Genomic DNA, 22,988 nt, shown 5'->3' with positions numbered 1-22,988 from the left:
AAAGGATATACATAATATTTAATATATGTATATATGTGATAGATATATATATGATATATATATCTCAACAGCCTTAGGACAGATATGGGGAAAGCACCTCTGGGTGTGAGAGAAACACTGAGCTCTCCACAGCAGCCTGGTTTGGCATCCTCCGAGCCTTTTCCTTAAACTGAGGAGTTTCTCTAAAAGCAGCTCGTTGGTACCCAGCAGTACCCAGAAATGGCTCCAGTGCCTGCTTCTAAGAATAATCTGAGGGAGCTTCACAGGGGGAAGATAACGGCCATGATGATGGATATTTTGGATTGCAAACAAAATGGCGACATTTTCCACTTCTGCCTCTGAAAGATACAATCCAGGGAGAATAGGGATTTATTTCCCACATCCGATGCTCCTGATCCCCAGACGAATGCGGTTCCTCACTTCTAGCTCTGAAGCGGGTGATGATAGGGATGCAGGTCTAAGGTTTGCATTTTCTGAATTTGATTCCTTTCTCGAGGAATCCTTAAATCTGAAGATGAAAATATTTCCCTTTACTGTGCCTTCTTTTGCCTCTACCAGCGAGTCAGTAAGCAGCCCTATCTTAAATCCAGGAGTGGAAATGTAATATTTAGCTCGTGTAACATCAAATCAAAAAAGTACTTATAAAATTGCATTTTTATTACAAAGATACCGATCTCCTTGCTCTCTCCCCCTCCCCCTGGGGCCATAAAAAGAAAGCTGGGAGGGAAGGAGAGGAAATAAACTCAGAGAATGCCAAATACTACATTCAGTAGGAAGCTGATGCTGGGATTCAGGCAGTCCAGGGAAGGACTGACTCAGGTGACTCTCCCCAGCTCAGTCCTCCGTTTCTCTCCCCAGCTCAGTCCTCCGTTTGCTGGAGACCCGGGTGAGCCTCAGTCCCTTTCAAACTGTTTCGCTCCTCGTGCAGATTTTAGGAACCATTCTTCCCTTCTGACCCTGTAATAGACTGCGAAGCATCCCAGAGGAGACCAGGAGTCTGATTGCTCCCGGAAAGTGCTCGGCATCCTCTGCGCGGCTGGCTAATCCCGAGGTTTAGGCGTTAGTTGGTCCGCTTTGACCCGAGCAAGAGCGTGGAGCAGAAGACCGCCCTGCGTTATCCCCCGGCTCGGCCGCGGGGCACCTGTGCGCTCCCGCTGCGCCTTAGGCCGGGCTGTCTTTGTTTCTTCAGAGCACGGCACTCGGCAGCCCCTGCGCCCTCGGCCTACCTCCGCAGCAGCTGGGAACCGGGCAGCCCAGCGGGCCGGCCGCACGGCGTTACCAGAGCTGCCGCAGCCGTCTGGAGCCCCAGCCGCCATCCTGAGAATTCGCCGAGCTTCCAAGCGAATAGCCTGGCCAGGCCCCATGCTGGAGCCGGAGGGCTGCTGAGCCCGGCCTGCTCTGCCGGCTCGCCTCGGCCTGAATTCCACGCAGACCCACGTCTTCGGCCAAAGAACCCCTTCTTAACACGGATATTATTCAGAATAAAAACTTTATTTCTTTTTGTTTCTCAGAATGTGAGCAGCAAGGAATGTAGAATTCTCAAAACAAATCTAGTATTTTTCGCGTTTACAGATTTTTTTTTTCTTTTTCAGTTTTGCCGGATGTTACAAACCTAAATCACTGTTTTCAAAAGCTGGATCTTCTCTGGTTTTATTGCATCATTACCGTTTAAAGGAATTATATTTCCCTTTGAGATAAAAAAAAAAAACTCTAAGTACGCCAATACACAATTGAACAAAAGGCCCAAGAACCCTCTGAACCATCAGGGTACAGAATTTCTTTAATATAAATACGAACGGATGGGGATAAATAATATTTAAAACTTAGATTATTCAATGCTTGCAAAAAAATATAAATAAATCTGACTGTTCACCAGCATACACACACGGAAAGACGTACACTTAGTCATCCTTGCACAGGGAGCCCCTGTTTCAAAGCGCCTTTGATTTTTTTTTTCTCATTCTTTACAAGAAGTGCAATTAAAAAATTAAAATTAAAAAAAGTAATCGCTTCCCCTCGGGAGCCATAATGTACGAACAAATTCACATTGAAAACTCGACTAGAAAATTTGTTCATATACCCTGTTTCTGATCAAAGAGTGGAGAAGGTAAAGGGTGCAGGGCCAGTGGCCTATCGAGGAGCAGGAAGAGATAAATATCGCTACTGATACAGCCATTCCAGCAACCAAGATTGCTACGTCACATAAACTATAAAAACGCCTTACCAACGAGGGGGGAAACCAGGAAACGGAGTGCGGGGGCGGAGAAGAGAGAAAAGGAAGGAAGGAAGGAAGGAAAGGGCAGGAAGAACCTTAAAAAAAAAAAAAAGTAACCAAAGAAAAAAGGTGGGTGGGGGGAGACTCTCCTGGCGCGTAGCCCCGAGCCCACCATCACAGGTGGGTGAGTTTGGGTGCTTCCTGAATTCTTCCCTGAGAAGGATGGTGGGCGGTAAGGTCCGTGTAGGTGGGGTGCGGCTCCCCAGGCCCCGGCACGTGGTGGTGGCCGCTACCCAGCGGCCCGGCGCCCCCGTAGTCCATGGCGCCCGAGGCAGGGTGGGGGAGGTGAGTTAGACCAAAGAGGGCTGGCCCGGAGTTGCTCATGGGCTCCACATAGCTGCCCCCTACAAAGACGGGGCTTCCCTGTATGTGTGGGGTCCCATAGCTGCCGTTGCCCTGCAGGCCATGAGCGTGCGGGTCATAGTCGGGGGTGCCCCCTGCGCCCGCCCCTGCCGCCGTGTAGCGCTTCTGTGGGGGTGGTGGGGGTGCACAACTGGGCAGGGATGCAGGGTAGGAGGCGGGGGGCAGCCCGTAGGTACCCTGGGGGGGCTTGGAGAAGGGCGGGGGCGACTGGGGCTCGTACGGGACGCTGTTGACCAACGAATGCATAGAGTTCAGATAGCCACCGGCGCCGGGGGGCACGGGACTGCGACTTGGAGACTGGCCCCCCGATGAGGTTAGCATGCCCTTGCCCTTCTGATCCTTTTTGTACTTCATGCGGCGATTCTGGAACCAGATCTTGATCTGGCGCTCAGTGAGGTTCAGCAGATTGGCCATCTCCACCCGGCGAGGCCGGCACAGGTAGCGGTTGAAGTGGAACTCTTTTTCCAGCTCCACCAGCTGCGCGCTCGTGTAGGCCGTGCGCGCGCGCTTGGACGAAGCCTGCCCCGGTGGGCTCTTGTCGCCAGCGCAGCTCTCGCCTGCGAGGACAGAGAGAGGAAGAGCGGCGTCAGGGGCTGCCGCGGCCCCGCCCAGCCCTTGACCCAGTCTGGCCCCTCCTTCCACCAGGCCCCAAAGGTTCCTGAATCTGTCAGGTCCCAGAGAGAAGTAGGAACTAGGTGCTCTTCTCTTCTCCTGGTGGGTAAAACAGTGGCACTCTCCATTCAGCCAAGGAGCAAATCACAGGCTTCTCAAGGGGGAAAGGACAGAGAAGTCGAACTCCCGGTTTGCCTTCCTGGTCTGGATTTTCTTTTTAGAGCTATTAACTTTCTGACTCATTTACTGGTCCCTTTGGCCTATGGGACAACAGCCTCCCTGTGGGCCAGTCTCAGCATCTCTATTCCCTTCACAGTAACTGAAATGTGGGAAACCTAATGTACACACTCATTCCCCTCCCACACTGTCCGACAATAATTAGTCAGTAGCTTCAACTGGCCACTTTTTTCTCTCTACCCAGAGGAGATGGGCAGACTGGAAACCTCAAACTTTGGGCAGAGAAGGCCCAAACAAGAGATCCCATTGAAGGTATTTCTGGTGGGGAGGCCTAGGCCCTTCATGCCATGTCCTATTCTTTAGGGTTCCCTATGTCATCAAGCAGCCTGCCCCAGCTTTTGTCCACTAATCTTGTACCCTTCTGTCCTCCCTGGCCCCCCAGATCCTAGCTATGGAGGTCCCAGATGCTCAGGCTCAGAGTAGAGCACTGGCAACTAGAGAAGGCAGGGGCAAAGGTAACCAAAATGCTAGGAAGCCTAAGGCCTGGGGCCTTTCCTCTACTGGAGCCTGCTTCCAGGAGGCCCATGTGGTTCCCATTAGGATGACAACTCTGCATCCCCCTCCTCCAGGAGATCTTTGGCTGCTTTCATTGTACTAAGTCTGAGTAGGGTCTTCCCAGAGGTAAGGCAGCCACTCCATCTGCTGGAGCAAAAATTGGCTCTGATTATAGGCAAAGCATTGATTCTGTCTTGGAGGGTGATTAGGCCTGTTTTTATTCTGCCACATTGTAGTATGGGGAGGATGTCACTGTTTTATTAGAAGAGCTATGCTAAAAAGGTAGACAGTGGAGCTCAGGTTGTTTCTCCTAACTCCGAGAGTGGAGCAAGAAGGGATTCCAACTGCACTAGACCCTACTTGCCCTTGGAGAAGTCCAAAGGGACTCCCAGCAGGTCTCTGGGGTTTTCCAGCCTACAGAGGCCTATCACCTCCCTAAGTTGCAAAGACTCTGAAAACCTTTTTGGTGGGCAGTGGTGTGGGAGCAGTGAATTCCAGATATGCTCCATGGCTTCTAGGCTGTGCTGGATGTCGTGGGCAGTAGCTCAGGGACCGGGAGCCAGGCCAGAAGACTCTCTTCCAGAAGGCACTCCTTTACCTGAGCTAGAGCTGCTGGTTTTCTGCTTTGTGTTTTGTCGAGACTCTTTCATCCAGGGGAAGATTTGTTTGGCCACTGTGGGTGAGTTGAGCAGGGGGCTCTTGGCCGCGTTGGCGGGGGTGGGGTTGCTGCTGGCATTCTGAGGTGGAGAGACAGAAGAGGGAGGCGGGGGCGCGGCAGGGGTAGGTGCAGGGGGCTGAGGTGGGGGCTGAGGCAGCTGTGGGGCAGGGGGCGCGGCCTGGGTCGGCGGCGGGTGCAGGGGCGGCTCGTCCAGGCTTGGAGGCTGGCTAGGTGGGGCGCTCAGGGTGCGCAGACACGCGTCACTCAGTTCGTGTGCCTTGGGGTGGCCCCCGGCGCTGGAGGGAGACTGGAGGGAGCAGGCGGGTCGATGGTACTCGCCGTCGGCACCCAAAGCGACGGACGCCGGGTACGGCTGCTGATTGGCATTATAAGCGAACCCGTTGGCTGCCTGGTAGGGGTAGCCACCGTAGATCGCCGAGCTGTCGTAGTAGGTCGCTTTTTGCATCGCGTTGTTTCACGATCTTGATCGCACACTCTGACAGGGGTTTGACACTCGTGAGGGCGCACATTGGCACGCCCCCGCGGTCACGTGACACTCCGCCGCCAATGGCCGCCCCGCGCAGACCTGGGGGGGCGAGAAGCGCAGCGCGGTGAGGGCTCCGCGCAAATCCATCTTACTCTCAATAGCTAAGTGACATGAAAGCCATAAAAGAAAAAGTGGTCAGCAATATTTAGCAGCACGACTTGGCCCCGGGCGCAGGGAGCCGCGCTATAAAAAAACCGCTGGAATTTACTGGCAGCTACAAATATTTGCTTAACTTGCGTCTGGAGTTGGGGGATTTTCCGGGGAGAGAGAAGGAGAATGAATGAGGGCTGGAAGCCGACTTTCAGGAGCCGGGGTCCAAAAGGAAAAAGGCTTGATAGGCTAGAAAGGAACAAGGCTGGGAGCTTTCTTTTCCAGGGAAGAAGAAACTTGGGGTGTCGCTTAGTTTCTGCTCCTTGGCCTCCTCCAGAGGGCCCAAGACTCCTCCACTCTGGGAATCTTGGGAAGGGAACGAGGAGGCAAAGGGGAGCTTGGGTCGCCAATGTTTTCTCGGCTTTAGGATTGATGTTTGCCAAAAGAGCCTTGACATGGAGTAACTTCCCACCCAGCTCCTTCTTGGACCTTCCTGCTCCCAACAGAGGTTTGCACAAAAAAATTTCAGGCAATTTGCCCCATCCAACTATGCTGGATTTCAGAAGCTGAGCTTGTTAGGCAGTTAATCCACCTTGTTGGGGATATGACTCACCTCCTCCAAACGAACCCCTTGTGGCCAAGAAGGGGGGTGGGAAAACTTTGGTTGGAACACGTGTGTGTGTGTGTGTGTGTGTGTGTGTTTGGGGGAGGGAACAACAGTAACACCCCACCCAGCAAGTCACAACTAAAATCCTGGAGAGTTCTTTACTCCTTTCCTCTCCCTGTTTCTTAGGCACTTCCCAGCAAGCCACCCCTACTTCTTTACTTCTTTCCCCCAGTTATAGGAGGTTCCCAGAACCTCCTATCTTGGACTTTCTGAGGTGCTGTTATTCGGGGCAACTATCAAATTCTACCTGTTAAAACATGATGGATTAGAGAGAAAAAAAAACCCTCCAGGAACCTGAAAAACCAGCGTTCATCTCCATGACCACGGCTTGAACTCTCCTTCCAACTTAACGATAATAGGTTCTGTCTTAGAAACTGCTATGTAATTTGATGTATGGGGGTCATTTGGCTCCGGAGGAGGGATGGAAGCACAAGCCATAAAATCCTGCCAGAGTTTCCTGATCTTTGTGTACTGTTGTTGTTGTTGATATTTGTTACTTGGCCTATTTACCTGCTTCAGAAATACCAAGTAAAGGATAACCCTGAAAATATAAAAAGCAGTTGAAAACCCCCTCAACACTCTTTCATTTAGAAAGCAGTTTGCAAAAGTTCAATCTGTTTTCTTTTTGTTTTCAGCCAATGCATGGCCAACCTCTAGTTCTCAGTACAGAAAAGTTCCATGTGAGTTTCAAATATTCACCCCCACACACACTCGGAATGTTAGTCCCTCTGACCACTTAAGAAAATCATAACAAATTCAAAAGAAAATGGTTAACATTCAGTCCAACTATATATATTGAGTCCCAGAATTATTCACGTTTTCCAGGAATATTAGATGCTTTGTTAACTAGAAAAAAAAGATAATGTATTGCATCTACCAGTAGATGATTATAATTCCATTGCTAATAATGGACTCCTTTAGATTTCATTATTAAGCCAACAATCTGACCAACATCTGCAAAACAGGCACAATTAATTTTCCAGAACCTCAATTAAAAATTACAGCATCCCTTATCCAGAGTTATTGTCAGTGATCATGAACCCCGGAGCATTGTTCCTCTCTTGGAAATAGGAAGCTACACATACTATGGTTGAAAGTAAATAAAGGATAAAATAAAACTGAATAGCAATTTAACGTATCAATTTCCTTTTCTTTTACTGAAAACAGTTCCTATTACATTTGGCAGAGTTAATGTCGGTCATTATAAATTTTTTAGATACCAGGCTTGTGTAAAATAAAATGTCAGGTTAAGAAAATTAGACACTCGAACAGCAAGATATTAGATAAAACAAAATTAAGTTGATTTTGCACATGCAATATTTCTAGTGACTTGCTAATCCATTATCACAGGTTATTACCAGCCTACTACTTAAGTCTTTTTATCAAGTTGTGCATTGTTTTGCAAAATAACAAAAATATCTTTGAAAATCAAAGAGCATACAACAGTCCCCATAAACTTAAAATATGAATTCGATTCTGGGATCCCACCAAAATCCTTCCCATTGTTTGAGGTCAGCAGACCACCACCTTGGAGCTCATACATCCCCGCACCCCAACCCAGCCCCCAAAGTTTGCAACCTAGTAAAGAAGTTGGAGATTTGCCAGGCAGGAAACTTTGCTTTGCACTGCCAGGCAGGAGACTTTGCTTTGCACTGCCAAGCAAGGGCGGGGATGAGGGGAGATTCCTCCACAAAGATCTGTGTCTGGACAATAATCTCCAGGTGCAAGAGCCGAAAAAGAGTTGAAGAGGCTAAATTGAGTGCAAGAAGCAAGCCCTATTGCCTCTCTGGAAGATGTGCCCAAATTCACCCTCCGTCCTTCAGACATCGCTCCCTCTTCCCATTCCCTTCTCTTCCTTAGCCTTCCCTCACCCCAAATCTGAGCAGGTTCGTCGGATAGGAGCCCCGAGTCCCCTGCCCACCTCTCCTTCCCTCTGCAACCCAGAAAAGTTAAGGCTGGGCTAGGGGAGAGACAAGAGGTGGGGGCGGGGATGGGAAAGCGGCCTGAACTCGAAGTGTAAGGGTATCAGTCACTGCCGGGAAGGAAGCTCCGGCTTGTGAACTCTTCTTGAACCGAGATTTAAGTCTGCAGCCATAAATCACCGAGACGTAAACTCCACCATTCAGCGCCGGGAGCGGCCGGTTGCGGCCCTGCTTACCTTAACTTCTGACGAGCGCTGCGAGCGCAGGCTTGGGCTCAGGCTCAGACACGGGCTCCGGCCCCCGGCCTGGCTCAGCGGCCCGGCCGGGTCCCCTCGGCGCCGGATGGGCACCGACCCTCAGCATCAGCCGAGACGGCAGGCGGGCGGGAGACCCTGAGGCCCGGTCACCGCCGCGCAGAGCGTGGCCGCCTCGCTTCTCCAGCACAGCTCGTCCAGGGCCGACTGGGGCGGCTTGGACCCCCCTCCCACCCACCCCACCCACCCACCCCTCCCCCACACCCCCGCCCCCTGCCCTTCCCGAGGGCAGCAGCCGCGGCCCGGAGATAAGCGCTAGTGCGGCGCCGGGCTCTGCCTGGGCTAGTGGCACCGACTTGGGTATGTTTCTTATGAATATTACACGCGGAGTAGCGTCTGGTCCGGGGGTGCGGTGGGGGGTGCTGGGGCGGGCGGGAGGGGAGACCAAGGCGGCTGGGGAAGCGCGGGCCGGTGTGGGGGATGGGGCTGAGGCGAGGGGAGGGACCGGAGGGAGAAGGGGAGCTTGGCTGTGGCGGGAGGAGGGCAGCCTGCCCCCACCCCCCAACGCCCTCCCTCTCCTGCTCCCAGGCGTCACTAAAGTCCAGGAAAATTATGCTAATGAGGACAAACGGCTCTCACAAAGGGGCTATCTTGCTGGGCTCTATTTCTTAGGAATTCGTTTGAGAATAGAATAGAACCACGTATTCCTCTGCCCTGGACACTTTCAACTGCGGGGTGAGGGGAAAAAGAACCAAGAAAAGTGAGTTTCCCAGACTTTGCCCAGTTTATTTCACCTGCAACCCCCAAACAGATCTTTGGGCGGAGGTGTGGGGAGCTGGGACAAGGCTTTTCTCTAGGGACCCCAAAGAGCCAACTGGGCTCTCTTTGGTTATATTTTTAGGCAGAAATTGCTGACATCTTAGCAGCCAGGAGGGAGGTGTCCTGGGAGAGACAGGCAATTGTTCCAGCAGTGAAATGGGATGCTCCGGGCTCAGGTACACACAAGGGTGCTTAGAAACGCGGATCTCCAGGGCTCGTGTGCCCATTTCACAGTGCACACACGCAGCTCACCCGCAGGGAAGACAGAGAAAGCTCTGACCCCAACAGAAACTGATATCGTATATGTATATAAACACACACACACACACACATATGCAGGGCAGAGGAATATGTGGTTTCTCAAACGGATATATATGCGTATATATATATATACACGCATATATACATATTTTCCTCATTAGTGGGAGGGAGTAACGCTGAGCTGGGCAAAAGAAAGGCTCGAATTTGCCTGGTAATATTGCCACAACTTGAAAGAGGATGATTTTCCTCCTAAAGCCTCCTTTGCTCCCCAGCTTCAGAAGCAAACTCTGCAAGGGTTATGAGTGTGGCAAAAAGAGAGAAATGGAGATTTCCTGCAATCCCAAGGCGTCAACGGCGGGTCCTTCTCAAAGGAAGGTGTTAAAAATATAAGTAGTATGTTTAAACTGTCAAGGAGCCAAAGTGTCACCTTAGAGCAAAAACAAAGCCAGGGGAAAAGGGAGAAATCAAAAAGCACTCCGGGCCAGGGTGGCCTCATGCATACCAATGGTTTTTGTCATTTATGGCTGGGCAAGATTTATGACTCGGCGCCCCAAAGCTGTAAACAGAGCACAAAACAGCAAACACTTGCTCCTTATGGCATATTGCAGAGCAACTTGAAAGGGGGAGCCGGCCGCGTAGGAGGTGAGAGCCAGCCGCAGAAATCCGTTCGGCGGCATTTTCTCTTCAAACCCGCCCGGTCGGATGTAGCATTTGAAGAAAGAAGGCGTGGGTCAATAATCAACCCGCACTTTCTCCTCCAAACTGCTGACGCGACTCTCACCGCCTTCTCAGCTAAGCCAGCTGCCGGGAAGGCCAGCTCTCCGTGAGAACCTGCCGGGGGAAGGGATTCTCTGGGCCGAGGGGACCGAGGGCGCCCGAGCTAGGGCTGGGGCGCCCGGATTGCATACCTTTCCACTGGCGCCAAGACCCTGCCGGGCAAAACGCGGGGACCGGACCTGAGGAGCCGCGGGAGCCCAGGGAGATCTGGGGCTGGAGCTTCCTTCCGGCCAGGGCCTCTATCCGCCCCGATACGTGGCTCGCGGGCCGCGGGCCTCAGCGGGCAGAAGTGGGGCTCCGACCTCAAGACGAAGGTCCGGCGTCCTGGCACGCAGATGGTCGGTGCCCCAGCCTCAAGCCGCTCTGCTGAAATCCAAAGGACTGGCTTTGGAGCAAACGTAGGCGAGAGGATTTTAAAATAATAATTTATACTGGCGGAATGTTTTTATTTGTCGGTTTGTTACTGGTGTTTTGTTTTGTTTTTTAAGCGAAAATGCCGGTTGTTGATTTCCACCTCCAGAAATTACCGGCCGCCGCCTCTGAGCCCTTTCTAGACAAATCCCACAGCAGTTCACCCCGCTCCGCCAAAACCGCAGAGCTTTTCTTTACTGAGAGGACCCCTTGGTTCCACCAATTGCCCCAAATCCCCATGGCTCCCGATCTCTCATCTAGGGGGACTAGAAGAAAAGATTTTTCTCAGCACTAGAAGAATACTTGGAGCAGCAAAGGTGTCCGTGGTGCCTTTCTACCGTTCAAGGGGGTGTCCTTCTGAAGGCGTCTGAGAGGGCCTCTGGCGGTTCCAAGGCTGTGCAGCCAGGGAGGAAGGTGAGGAATATCGTTTGTAAGAAGAGGCATCAAAATCACAGAATAGGGAGGAAAATTATTGAGGAAATGTACTTGCTTGTGAGAGTGAAGCTGGCATTTTGAGGTAGAAGGGGACCAGCCTTTTTTTATATCTCATAGTTTGTACATAATGGACTGACTTCAGCACTTTCATGGGAGGAAAAACCAATCTGAGCTCTATAAATGTGGCTCTTGGCTTCTCACTGTGCATGCTTTTATATAGAACCAGAGTCCATCCTTAGATATTTATTCAGCTTGCTGGCACTGAAGCAACAATAAAAAGATGCCTCTAACAGACCTCTATTCTCTCTCTCATTCTTTCTAGCAAAACTATATTATTTATGAGTCTTTAACTGGGTCAAAAATGCGCCAGAACTAGGTCATAAATCATATGAAATGCTGACAAGTAATTGAACAGCAATTAAAGCTTACATTTTATTTCCAAGGGGTGTTTTAGAGCACTTGAAAGGGCCTCAGTTAAGCATGGTTACTGCTGAGGCCGGCATAGGGGAGAGCAGAAGGGCCCTTTCCTTCTGGGGTAGTAAATCCCACTCAAGTAGGGGATGCCTGATTTGATATTTTTTTCAAGTACAGAAAGGAATAATCTATATTTTAAGAAGTCAAAGGGGCAAATCCAACCTCTAACTCCTTATAAGCATCCCTTTCCCTTCTCCAAGGAGCAGAATAAAGTAGAGTTTCCTGCACTTTCCAGGGAGTTTCCACCCTTCCCAGGAGCGTGGGGTCCCCAAAGCCCAATTAGCTGGGGCTTTCCCAATAATCTGGAAACATGCAGTTTAACTTTCATCTGCCTCCACCCTGGCTACAGCTCTGTTTTGGGGGCTATGAAGTGGAGAGATGTCTGCCTCTGCTTCCTGAGGATTCTTATCTCTGGACTTCCCTCCAACCCAGGGCCCACTGGCCAGTTCTGGAACTCTCCAAGCCAGCTGGGGGTATACAAGGAATGCCCAGATCAGGCACACTGATGAAGTCCAAACCTAATCCTGGCTCCCTCCTTCCTCTGTCTCCTGAATGTTAGAATAAGGAGCCCCTGGGCATCCAGCATGCTCACCCCACCCCAAGGCTCTCCTAGGTCTGAGCTAGGTCAAGGCTCTCCTAGGTCTGGGGCAGAGGGTGCTCAGGGAAACAATGGCGGGCCCTCCAGTTCAGATCCTTGGGTCCGGCTTGTGGGGAAGCATGCTCTGCAATCTGGCACTAAACAAAGTGCCCGGAAGCATCATCAATAAAATGGCAGCACATCTGCACATTTCCCTCATCGATTTCCCTCTTCCAGCTGCTCAGGCTGCTCAGGTCAGCCCTAACCCTCCATCCCCTGCCTGAAAACACCACCATCCGGGGAGAGATTCCCCTTCTTACCCACCCATCCCCCATGCCTCCCAGGCAGTCTAGAACTGCAAGCCGGTCCACCTCTGCCTGCACCTGGCTTCGTACCCTCTTTCTGCCTCGGGATCAGCTCCTGAGACTCCAGCCGTGCCCTGCTACAATGGACAAAGCCACCCTTGCACTGGGGGCCATTGGGCCCACCTAGGTGCCCCCCTAATGCCCCCTCCTTTACACCCCCAACACTTTCCAGGGAATTAAACTCAGAGTCTGAGGCGCTACTGGGAATCTTTCATATGGTTTCAGTTCTAAAAGAGAAACAAAGGAAGAGAGAGGCTGAGGGTCCTGTCCATGAGCCAGGGTCTCCTCGCCTGACCTTTGTCTCTCACAGCCATAACTCACTCTAGATATGAACAATCAGCGGAAATACCTTAAAATAAATTCCATCCTCCTGGTATGGCCTCGACTTCCATCGGCTAACTCGCCCAGAACCGCTCCATGAGTGCTGAAAACTGCAATCGGCTCAGAGAGCGCTCTCCGGAGAAGGGGAAGAAGGAGGAGGAGGTGGGTGTGTGGGGGTTGGGGGAAAGCTCTGGCTCTGTAGAGAATCTAGAAAACGTAATCACAGGCGAAGCCTGCCTGGGTCTCCGCTCCAAATGCCACAATAATGCGCTGTATTATGTGCTCACGTGGTCATACGTCAACTTAAATCCTTTTATTTGAAATATGGAACCACTGAAGGAACTAGGTTGCCAAACAGAATACTTAGCTTTGGGGGAGGGTAGGTGGGGAACCTCGACCAGCAGTTTTGAGTTTAAGAGTTCTGTCTAAGCAATAGGATGCTGGGAGCCATCTCCCCACGAATGCCATGCAAGACATACAGGCTTATCTCCACTTACATTTCTTTACACACACTCCAAATACAAGGGTACAGCAATGCTATTCACATTTTTAAAATCCATTTAACTTTCCTTACAGCCTCCCACCCACGGACAAGCTGGATCCTGCACACCCATGCACCCCAGTCTCCTCTGGCCGGCAGGCTAGTATATCAAAAGGCAAGGGGCAGGCCCAGAAATAACTGACCTGGACAGTGGACTTCCTCACAGCCTGCCATCGTATGGAATTTGCTAACACACACACCATACACCACAGCCACTACAGAAACCAAAAAGGACCATAATTACCTGACAAAAGGTTAAAGCATCTCCTCCAAGTCCAGTTGGTTTTGTTCAGTGGGAGCCCACTAGGAAAGATGTGCTTGGCTATACAGTGGTGGGTCTGGGTTTTGCAAAATCTAGAGAACCCTAGTGCCCTGACCAAACTTGCACTTAAGCATTTCCTCAGTACACATCTGAGGGATACATGGAATTATAGGTTTCTAAATATGAAAAATATCAGAGGAAATGATCTAATTGCTCTTCAAGAGACCCTCCCCCTCCAAAAAAAATAAAAGAAAAGGAAAAGAAAGAATCAACCTTCACTGGAGTGCCTTAAGTTAACAAGGCAAGGCAATCTGGGACCTCTCCACAGGCAGGTCTGTCCACCCACTTTTCCAAGACAATTCTGTGTCCACCAGCAAATCCTACCCCCACCCCCACACAATTCCTATAGAGACATAAACTCAAAGATGAGAAAGAGCCCCCTTCAGAACTCTCAAAATAATCTTGAGCAGAAAACCAGTAGAGAACCAACTGTGCTCAGGAAGCTGCTGAGCTGAAACAAATAAGCTGCTCCCACCCCTGATTCCACCCCTACTCCTGCCTTCTGCCTGGTGACATTGCTCACTACTTTCAACATTGTACCCTTTCATGAGCTGTCTAAAAATCTTTTCTTTTCTGGTCTTAGTTTCTGGACTTCTGAGAGTACTCTGAGGCTAGTGAGATCCTCAGGCCATATTCTTTTGTTCCTGGAGAATGGGTCTTCAGCTAGCTATGCCTAAGTGTGAGGACTCACTTATAGCAGCTGCAGGAGGCTGTGCATGATGTGATTCCTCCCCTTCACTCCTCCCCTGCAGAGGAACAGAAGGGGTCTGATGAAAATGTAAGGTCCTTAATAAGAGAACCTGGTCATGGGTTGTCCAAATCAGAAGGGCAATAAAAGAAGAGACCTAATCCCTTGGAAGCAAGTCCTGGCCTAAGCTGGTGACAGTATTTCAGTAAGGTTCAATCTGTGGTGTAGCTGGAAGAGAACCTCCATGTGAACTTTTCCAGCTCTTATGTAAGTTACAAGCTGGAAAGTAAGAACTCCAAGTGAAAACCTGCCTCTCTCAGGTTTGGGGGATAGAGGACAGGAGTAAGAGCTTGTTTCCAAAAAGCATTCTCCTGTCCCCCCAAAACTCACTCCTCTCTTTCTTACTGCTGCCTCCCTCATACCCGTCACCAATCATTCACATTGAGCTCTCCAGATACCCTAGAAAGGGACCTGGAGGTATTACTGGCAAGTTCCTCCCCATCCCCAAGTTTCTGAAGAGGCATCAACTCAAAGATGAGAAGGGGCCCCCTTAAAAACTCTCAGAACGGTCAAGCAAATCAAAACTCTTAAAGCCATAAATTGGCTGGGTATGGTGGCTCATGCCTGTAATCCCAGCACTTTGGGAGACCGAGGTAGGTTGATCACGAGGTCAGGAGTTCGAGACCAGCCTGAACAACATGGTGCAACCCCCGTCTGTACTAAAAATACAAAAATTACCCAGGCGTGGTGGTGCATGCCTGTAATCCCAGCTAGTCAGGAGGATGAGGCAGGAAAATCACTTGAAACCAGAAGGCAGAGGTGGCAGTGAGCTGAGATCATACCACTGCACTCCAGCCTGGGACAGAGCAAGACTCTGTCAAAAAAAAAAAAAAAAAAAGCCATAAATCAATGAGAGAAGTCATTGGTACTGCTTCAGAGAAATGCCTTAACGCCAGCAAAGCTCAGAGGCATCTCAGCTCCAGCCTGGGGCCTCCACAGGGCTGCTTACATCCCAGTTAATGCTCCAACTGCTGTTTAACAATTAACATTAACGACTTGGGGTGGGATGGGGTGATTTGGTGGGATGAGAAGGGAAAAATCTGAGAAGTCAAAAGACATTTAACTTTTGAGGTTAAAAAAAAAAAAAAAAAAAAAAAAGCAGCTTCTCTATGAGAGATCTTGCTGGGCAGCCTATCTGGGGAACCAGCAGCTGAGAGTTCTCCTTTGCCACTCTGCAATCCACTTTCCTGGAGCAAAGCTACAGGCCTTTTAAAAACCCAGCTGCCAGTCTCTCTTCACTCACTTCACCGGCCTCCAACTTGGCCTGGGCTGGGACTCATGCTGTGGTCCTGGTCACCAGAGCCAAAATAGGGGGAAAGTTGGCTTGGAAAAAGCAGGCAACCAAGGATACAGACCGTTAGTCAATATTTGCAAGGCTGTTGGCAGATTAGATATATCTGTACTCAAACACTGCAATCTGATTTCTCTGTCAAAAGTACACTTAACATTTTTGTCCCATTACTTAAATCTAGTGGATTTTCTACTCAGCATCAGGTAAGGCTCTCTTAGCCCACTCTGTGTATGTGTGTGTGTGTGTGTGTGTGTGTGTGTGTGTGTGTGTGTGTGTGTGTGATAGATTCTTATTTAACATGAGATATTTCCTATGGGTGCAAGGGTAGTACAAATGGGCCAAGTTCTCTGGACACGTGTGGATGTGTATATTGTGTTATACAAAAGGCCCGAAACTCCTGTAACTATTTATACATGCAATTGTTCTGTTGTTTGCTGAGATGGAAATCATATACACAGAGTTACAAATTCCTGAAACGTTCCATCTATATTTGATATACACAGACACACAGTAGCTGAGCAAGTAACCCAGGCTGACTATTGCTCTGTTTACCTTCTATTGGAAAAAATAATTGTATCCAGAACACCATATCAGCCTTAGAGCACCACTGAATATCATGTTGCAATTAATTAATAATCTGATATCTATTTGGGAGCAAATTTAAGGGAAGACTGAGGCCGAGGGAGTAGAATACAAAATCTCAAAACTTTTGAAAAAGAAGTAATTACTGAAAGAACAAAGCAAACCCATTCCTTCATACCATGCTTTTGAAAGCTATTCCAGCAGCCCCTCCCCCAAATAGGCACAGTAATTTATGGATCTTTTACAAGGTAATAAACCACAGCAATTGCCTCCCTGCATCCCAAACTAAGACGACAAATTAGGTCAGAACTTGAAAATAACTTAAAAGAGTTTTCCCTTGTTTCGAATAGGAAAAGAAAACGCCAAGACAGAAAACCACGCTTTTCCCGTAGGAAGAACCCATGATGAGCCCCGATGAAAGAAGGGAGAAGACCCGCTGTCTGCGAAGTCCTAAAGGTTAGAAATACAGCAATCTTTCTCATGCGGAAGGAAAGGCAAAAGGATCTAAGAAACCGCAAGGCAGTGATACAAGTTTTCCTCAACAGCGGGGCTGGGACTGTCGACAATTTCTTAACTCACAGCCTCCTCAGTCGCCTCAGTCGACAAGAAGAGCAGCCCACGCAGCGGCCGCCGCACCCGTGCCCGTGGCCTTTACTTGCTTTTGCCCTGAAGTTCAGTGTAGTGGTTTGGGGCTTGCAGGAAGAAACAAGCACACCCCCTCTGACTCTCCACAACCCATCTTTGCCTTCTGCAACCGTTTCTCCTGCCCATCGCTGGCTTTGGGGTAGGCTCTTTGTCTGCCTGACGCCCCGCATTCGCAGGGCAAGAAGCTTAAAGGAATCCAACTCCAAACTCCTCTGAAGTTAAATATTGACCAGAACCTCTTTCAACAGGCCGCGGTTGCCAGGAACCGTGGAGGGCCAACTCCTCCCAACCGTCCTTGTGCAAAGTCCCACGCGGTGAAGAGTTTTGGAGCAGCGCTTACCTAGAAAGATGTTTAAATCTGAACCAGGAATTGTCTCCAACTCCAGGCGCTCAGGGAATCGCCTTTTCCGGTGTCCAGGCGCTCTGCAGACAAATAAACAGCAGAAGGTGAATGGCGGCTGTGAGGGAAGGGAGTTGGAGGCCGGGAGTGGGAAGCGCGGCTCCTGCGGGCGCCAAGGTGGCCCTGGAGGTGACGCGAACACCAAGGAGTCGCCAGGGCACTCGTCCATGCGGCGCACTCATTGCTCGAAATGTTCCAGTCTACAAATGGCCCGAAGATGGTGATTTATTTTTGTAAAATAAATACATACTCCATCTCCACACCCATACTTTCTCCTTTTTCTTTCTTTTTTTGGGGGGAGGGGGTGCGGGGGTGGAATGGGGAAGGAAAGAAAACCAAGCAGAGGAAGCTGAGAGGGTGGAAGTGGCTTTGCTGGTGGTGTGGACTGCTCTCAGCTCTCTCCTCAGGCACCCCAACTTGGAGAATGTGAATGCTCGCTTGATTTTCCTTTCCTAACAAAAGGAAGCCTTGTCTGGGAGCATTCAATCACGGACTCTCCTGAAACCTCACTAATAGTGTTCATTTCTGTTGGCGCGAAATCAGACCCGAACTCAGTCCACTGGCCAGAGGCAGTCTTGGGAGGTTTTGTCTTCTGGTTTATGCAACTCTAGGTGCGTTGCTTCTAGGTCCTAGCGGGCTGGCGGGGCTACCGCAGCACCTAGTCCCTCAGAGCAGGCCAGCTAAGACTGCTGGAAACTGGGAGGGACGCCGGCTGGTACAATACCTGCCCAGGGGCCCTGCTCCTGCCTGGCCTTGCGCAGCGGCCACAGGCCGATTTGATGCCTTGATTCTGCTCAAATCTCGTCCCTCACAATGTTTGCAACTCTCTCTTGCCCTCTAACCAACAAATGGTCCCCGAGCCAGCAGTCAGCCTTCTGGGAGTGGGAGACGCTGGGGAAGGGGCAAAGAATCGTCCACTCGCCGGACCCTGGCTTGAAGAAGTTCTGCGCTCCGCTGGGACTCTGTGGGCCCTTTGCGTCTACAGACCTATCCCTGCCCCCACTACCCCTTCACTCAGACCCAGGTAACCTCTTACTCCAGCCTGCCCCAAACCAGCCCTCCGCTGTCTGTCTGCCTTCATGCAATTCTGTAGATAGCACTAAGAGGGGCTATCAAATAGCGGAGGAGTCTCCTGACCCCTGGCTTCGGAGCCCCTGAGCACGTTGAACAAGTGGCCGCACACCAGCAGCTGCGCTCTGCCACCATGCGACCCGCAGCCCCCACAAAGCAAAGGAAAAGGACTTAGGATCCACGCTGCACCCCCTTTCTCTTGTTCAAACTTGCTTTCTGTGTCCCCAAAGGGAGTGCCCACTGGTCTTGGGGATCCTGGCATCCCCAAGCAAGGTGGACTCAGCCATCCTGCACTTTGCCTCTCAATTTCACCCGAGAAAGATCTGCTATGCCGCCATCCAGCACTCCCCTGCGTGTAATTATTATGTTTATTATTATTTTTGCTGTTTCCTTATCCCCAAGTCTAATATTCATGGCTGCTGTCCCCCATAAATCGTTCAGACTAATGAGTCACAGAGAGATGCTGCCCAGGTCTCTCACTCTGCAATGGCCGCCACTGCCGCCGTGGCTTCGCTCTCCGCGTTTTTGGCGCTCGCTTGCTCCCTCGCTCGCCCGGCGCGTGTGATTTATGAACGCCGGGAAAATTGAACAAAGCCGCGCGCCCGTCCTGTGGTATCTCTGCAGCCTTCCCCAGCGTGAATCAGAACATTACCAACTGTCTGCGCATCCGTCCTACTTCACCACCAAAGCCAGGATGTGACCGCAGAAAACCCAAGCCCGAACTCACGATTCCCCGGACGCGGCGCACTCCCCGGACTGGCAGAAACCCTGCGGAAAAAGCCCCAAGACCTGGCGAGGGCCCGCCAGCTCCGTCCTCCCTGCCGAAGGGCTGTCTCCTGCCTTCCTGAAGGAGTTAAAAGCTTTTGGAGATAAATCTGAGGGTGTGTGTTTTTAAAAATCAAATGGTAAGTTGGAGTCTCACTTCTGAGAGATTTATTCCTAGTGAGGCCCTGACGACTCCGATCCATTCCTGACTATCTGCATTAATTATTTAATGAGTCACGTGACCTCAAAGATTACAATTTCAATATCTCCCTCGAACAGACGCTACACCTTTATCAGCTGCAGCCAGGGTCCTTGTTTGGCTCTGCAGGCCTCTGGGGCACATTCATCCTTGCCCTGGTCCGAAGCAAGCCACCACCATCGAAATAGCAGGACAAGCCTGACAGAATTAGTCATCCTGGGATTATGACTGTTGTGGATAGTTGGGAGTCCTCTGCTCTCCGAGGCGCCCTGACATCTGTCCCCTCCTGAGCCCAGTGCCCAGTCCACCTGTCTGAGCTTCATGACTAGGGTGGCTTGGTTACAAAATCTCCCCAACAGCTTTGATGGCCCATGAGGCAAGAACCCATCCTTCTTCTCTGGATGTACACACCTGTGACCACCCAGGTCAAGTGTAAGCTTAGATGCATACCTCCATTCCTGGCAGAATACCTTCCTAAGAGGAAAGATGTCTGTGCCCTTACTGCTCTCTAGAGTGAGACTAAAGGTTGCATTCCACCCTCATACTCATTAACATAAGGAACGGTGGAGGGAGGATCATTCAGCTGCCTCAGTTTTCTCATCTGTAAATTAAGAAGATTGAGGCAAAATGGCCTCCAGGTCTCCTTCACTTTGGACAGTCTTTCAATCTGGGAATCTCTTTCAATTCCAGGAATCAATCCCAGAGAAAGTGGGGCTGGCTTGAAAGGGAGGGGGTTTCCCCATGAGTTTGGAGTCTTCTGAAGAGGTGCCAGTTCTGTAAGTTGCAGACTAGAGGATTTCAAGACAGCCACAGCAGCCTCCCTCATACCACCAAGGGAACAGAACACAAGTCTCTTCCTCCTATTGTTTCCAGCCCATGTGTTTCTTTGAAACACGAAGCAGAATTATTCTTGGGACAGTGTATAATAGAGAGAAGGGGCAACAGAGCAGCAGTTGAGAAAGGTGAGCCTGTGTTCTTCTATACAAGACTGTGTCTAGGGATGCAGAAACCAAGGGAGTGCCAAGGAAAGCCTACTGCCTGCACAGAACCCACTCATTCAGATGGGAAGCCCCAGGCCTTTTTGCTACATTGATTCTTTGGGTTTTTCTTCTCTTTCATTCTAAAGAGTCATTGATCTGTTTCTATGCGGGAACTGCTAGAGGGAAGGCAACAGTGAGGAGAGAAGCAGAGTTTGGAAGCTTAGGGGAACAGGGGGACAGAAGAAAGATAGGGATATCCACCCCACCCCACCCCACGGGGAGGTGGCTGAGATGTAAGGGAATGGGGCCCCCTGGGACAACTGGGTATGAAGTCGGAGATGCTCTGCAAAGGGACTTCCCTCCTCCCCCATCCATCTAGGTAATCTTCCCATGAGCTCCATCCTGGGTATTAAGTACTCTACTATGCCTGTCACAGTTGAATTCCTGCTGTAATAAAACACCGGGTATATCGTAGATTTCAGCAAAACTAGGGAAGGAAGCCTGCAAAGTGCCATTTTTCTTCAAGGGGGAGAGTGTTAAGTACTTAATTCAAACTGTGACTATTAAAGTGTCTCCTATCCGATTTAGGTTGATTTCAGATGTTGACAAAACTTTTATCTCCAGAGTCATGCCCAACTTGGCTCTGTGACTAAAGCAGATGAGTGTGTATTGGAGGGAGGGAGAAAGAGAGGAGAGCATGTGTAAGGCTTATTTTGGTAAAATTATAGAGCTTACACAAAATAGTGTCTTTAAAGGTCAAGGGTTTGCGGGGCCAGTAGGGTTTGCTTAAAAAAGAAAACAAAACAAAACAAAACAAAACAAAAAACAATTAATGAGATAGAAAATTTGTCCTCTCAGTGAACTCTTAAGGTTGACCCAGCAAAGGGCAGACAATGCATGATTTTGAAGCACAAAGTAGGATTTTCCAATCTCTTATAATAAGCTCTCTTAAAGGACAATTTGAAGCAGGCAAAACAACACTAAAGAAATGACAATCATTTGAATCATTTTCTATAATCTTGGTTTGTAAAACTCACCAATACCTTAATAATCAATACAGTTGGGACAAAAAAGCCATCTTGTCCTGTAATATCAGAAAAAATGATCTCAATCCTCTATCTTCCCTTTCTGGATAGACTTATAAGTGCAAGTGAAAGAAAGTCACCCCCTTCATCCTCATACAACTGCCTCCAGCATGAAGCTAATGAATGTTCCCATACCCCTGTTTTCCCACAAAGGAGAAATATAAGAATTTACCTTAAATGATGATAGTCTGCCATTTGAGATTTTGCAGCTTGACACTCAATTTCCACTGAGAGTCTAGGCTTTTTTTTTTTTTTTTAGCAGACAGCCAAGATGCTGTGTCCTTGCCTGAGACCACATTATTTGCAAGAAGATCCCTCTCTCTTCCACAGACTTTTCCCAGAGAATGCCTTTCAGAATTGCTGTTGAATTACAAAGAAGTATTTATTGTTTGAGGTGATTAATGATTCCTAGGAAAATTGCTATTTTCAGCGTGATTTAATTTTGTTTTACAAGTGTGTGTAGTAGGGGGAGGGTTAATAAGTTTCAGCAGCAGTTGCTTTGCCTCCAGAAATTCCTGGCACCCATTCACACCTTATAAAATGCACTTTATGCCAGGTTTCTTCTGATTTGGGAAGGTAAGTGTGTATTTGTTTGCTCCTGAATTTTCTTGGCTCCTCAGAGACTGGTATCTATCACTTTCCTCTCAAATCTGATTTGTGGGTATAAAACTGATCACCCTTGTTTGTATCACACACAGGGCAGCAGGGGTGAAAGGGGTAACAGCTCTGACAGTAGCTAAAGGGTTTTGCCACTAATGAAAAAAATGTGTTTAAAAATTCTCTGATGTTGCAGAGGCAGGTGAGCACCTACTCCCATCTATGCTAAAATTACATAACCTAAAAGCTGCACTTTTTCAAGGCCAGGTGACAGTTCTAATATTCTGGGGCTAGTGCGCACCGGTTTTTGCTGTCTTATTGTAGGGGACTCCCTGCAGTAAGCACCAAATCTAAATCAGTAAACAAATACTAGGGTTATAGAGATTGAGAAGTGGGTTTTGATTTTCAGCCTTTTGGATCTAGATCTCTGGAATCGAGCAGAAAAATCACAAAGCATTTGAGGAAAGTGACCCTAATTCAGAGTTTGGCTATTTTCCAGCAGTAAACTCTCCCAGGTCTACTTTGCATGGGGTGAACTTTGGGGATATATTATGCTTTTTCTTTCCTCAGGAGAAACTTTGGAGAGTGTCCTTGTAAAATTCAGTTTATGTGAAAGCTCCTTCTTCAAAAAAGAGAAACAACCAAGCAAACAAACAAAAATTCCTAGTCTGTAGTTAGTGAAGATGACCTTAAGAACAGCCAAGAAACAAAAAGTAATCTCAACCCTTTGCACGAACTATTTTTTATCTCCAGGGAAACAGGCAGATTAAGTGTGAAGGTGCAATAAATACCAAAGAGACCACTTCTTTCCAAGTGTGCTCAGAGTTCAGTGTGTAGAACAACTGCAGAAACTCCTGGGCCCACAGCACTGCATGGTTTCAACTTTCATTGCAGGGAAGGACACATTTCTATGCCTTACAGAGACTTGAAGCCTGAAAGACTGGCCAAGTTTGGGAAGAAGAGGAGCCCTCTCAGAGCTCAAGAGCCTTCCTGATCTTTGGAACTTTTCCACAGTAGGCCAAGCTTGACAAGAGTTCAGCTCAAGTTGAGCATACATACACACACTCTCACACACAAATTATGTGAGCTGTCAGAATCCAAGTGAATACAGCTCAAGCTATCTACAAGGTTTTTACATGAAAGGTCAAGTATCTCAATCCAGAGGACTTTTGTTTTCTTAATGAAAAGCTTAGAAAACACAT

At 49.3% G+C, this 22,988-nt stretch overlaps 1 protein-coding gene across 1 annotated transcript; it reads right to left on the bottom strand.

Annotated features, from left to right (window-relative positions):
* Positions 1 to 639: 639 nt before the first annotated feature.
* HOXA3 (homeobox A3) lies at positions 640 to 21,499 on the bottom strand. The gene is made up of 4 exons (XM_023225887.1): positions 21,362 to 21,499; positions 17,030 to 17,112; positions 4,581 to 5,226; positions 640 to 3,195 (listed from the first exon to the last, which is right to left on the bottom strand). Exons 3-4 carry the CDS (start codon positions 5,104 to 5,106, stop codon positions 2,390 to 2,392), a joined length of 1,332 nt encoding a protein of 443 aa, XP_023081655.1. The 5' UTR covers positions 5,107 to 5,226; positions 17,030 to 17,112; positions 21,362 to 21,499; the 3' UTR covers positions 640 to 2,389.
* Positions 21,500 to 22,988: the final 1,489 nt, after the last annotated feature.

The sequence above is a fragment of the Piliocolobus tephrosceles genome, chromosome 8 (assembly GCF_002776525.5).
Source record: "Piliocolobus tephrosceles isolate RC106 chromosome 8, ASM277652v3, whole genome shotgun sequence".
Classification (NCBI taxonomy): Eukaryota; Metazoa; Chordata; class Mammalia; order Primates; family Cercopithecidae; genus Piliocolobus; species Piliocolobus tephrosceles.
The sequence above is the reverse complement of the archived record's forward strand: the minus strand, read 5'-3'. Positions and strand labels throughout refer to the sequence as shown.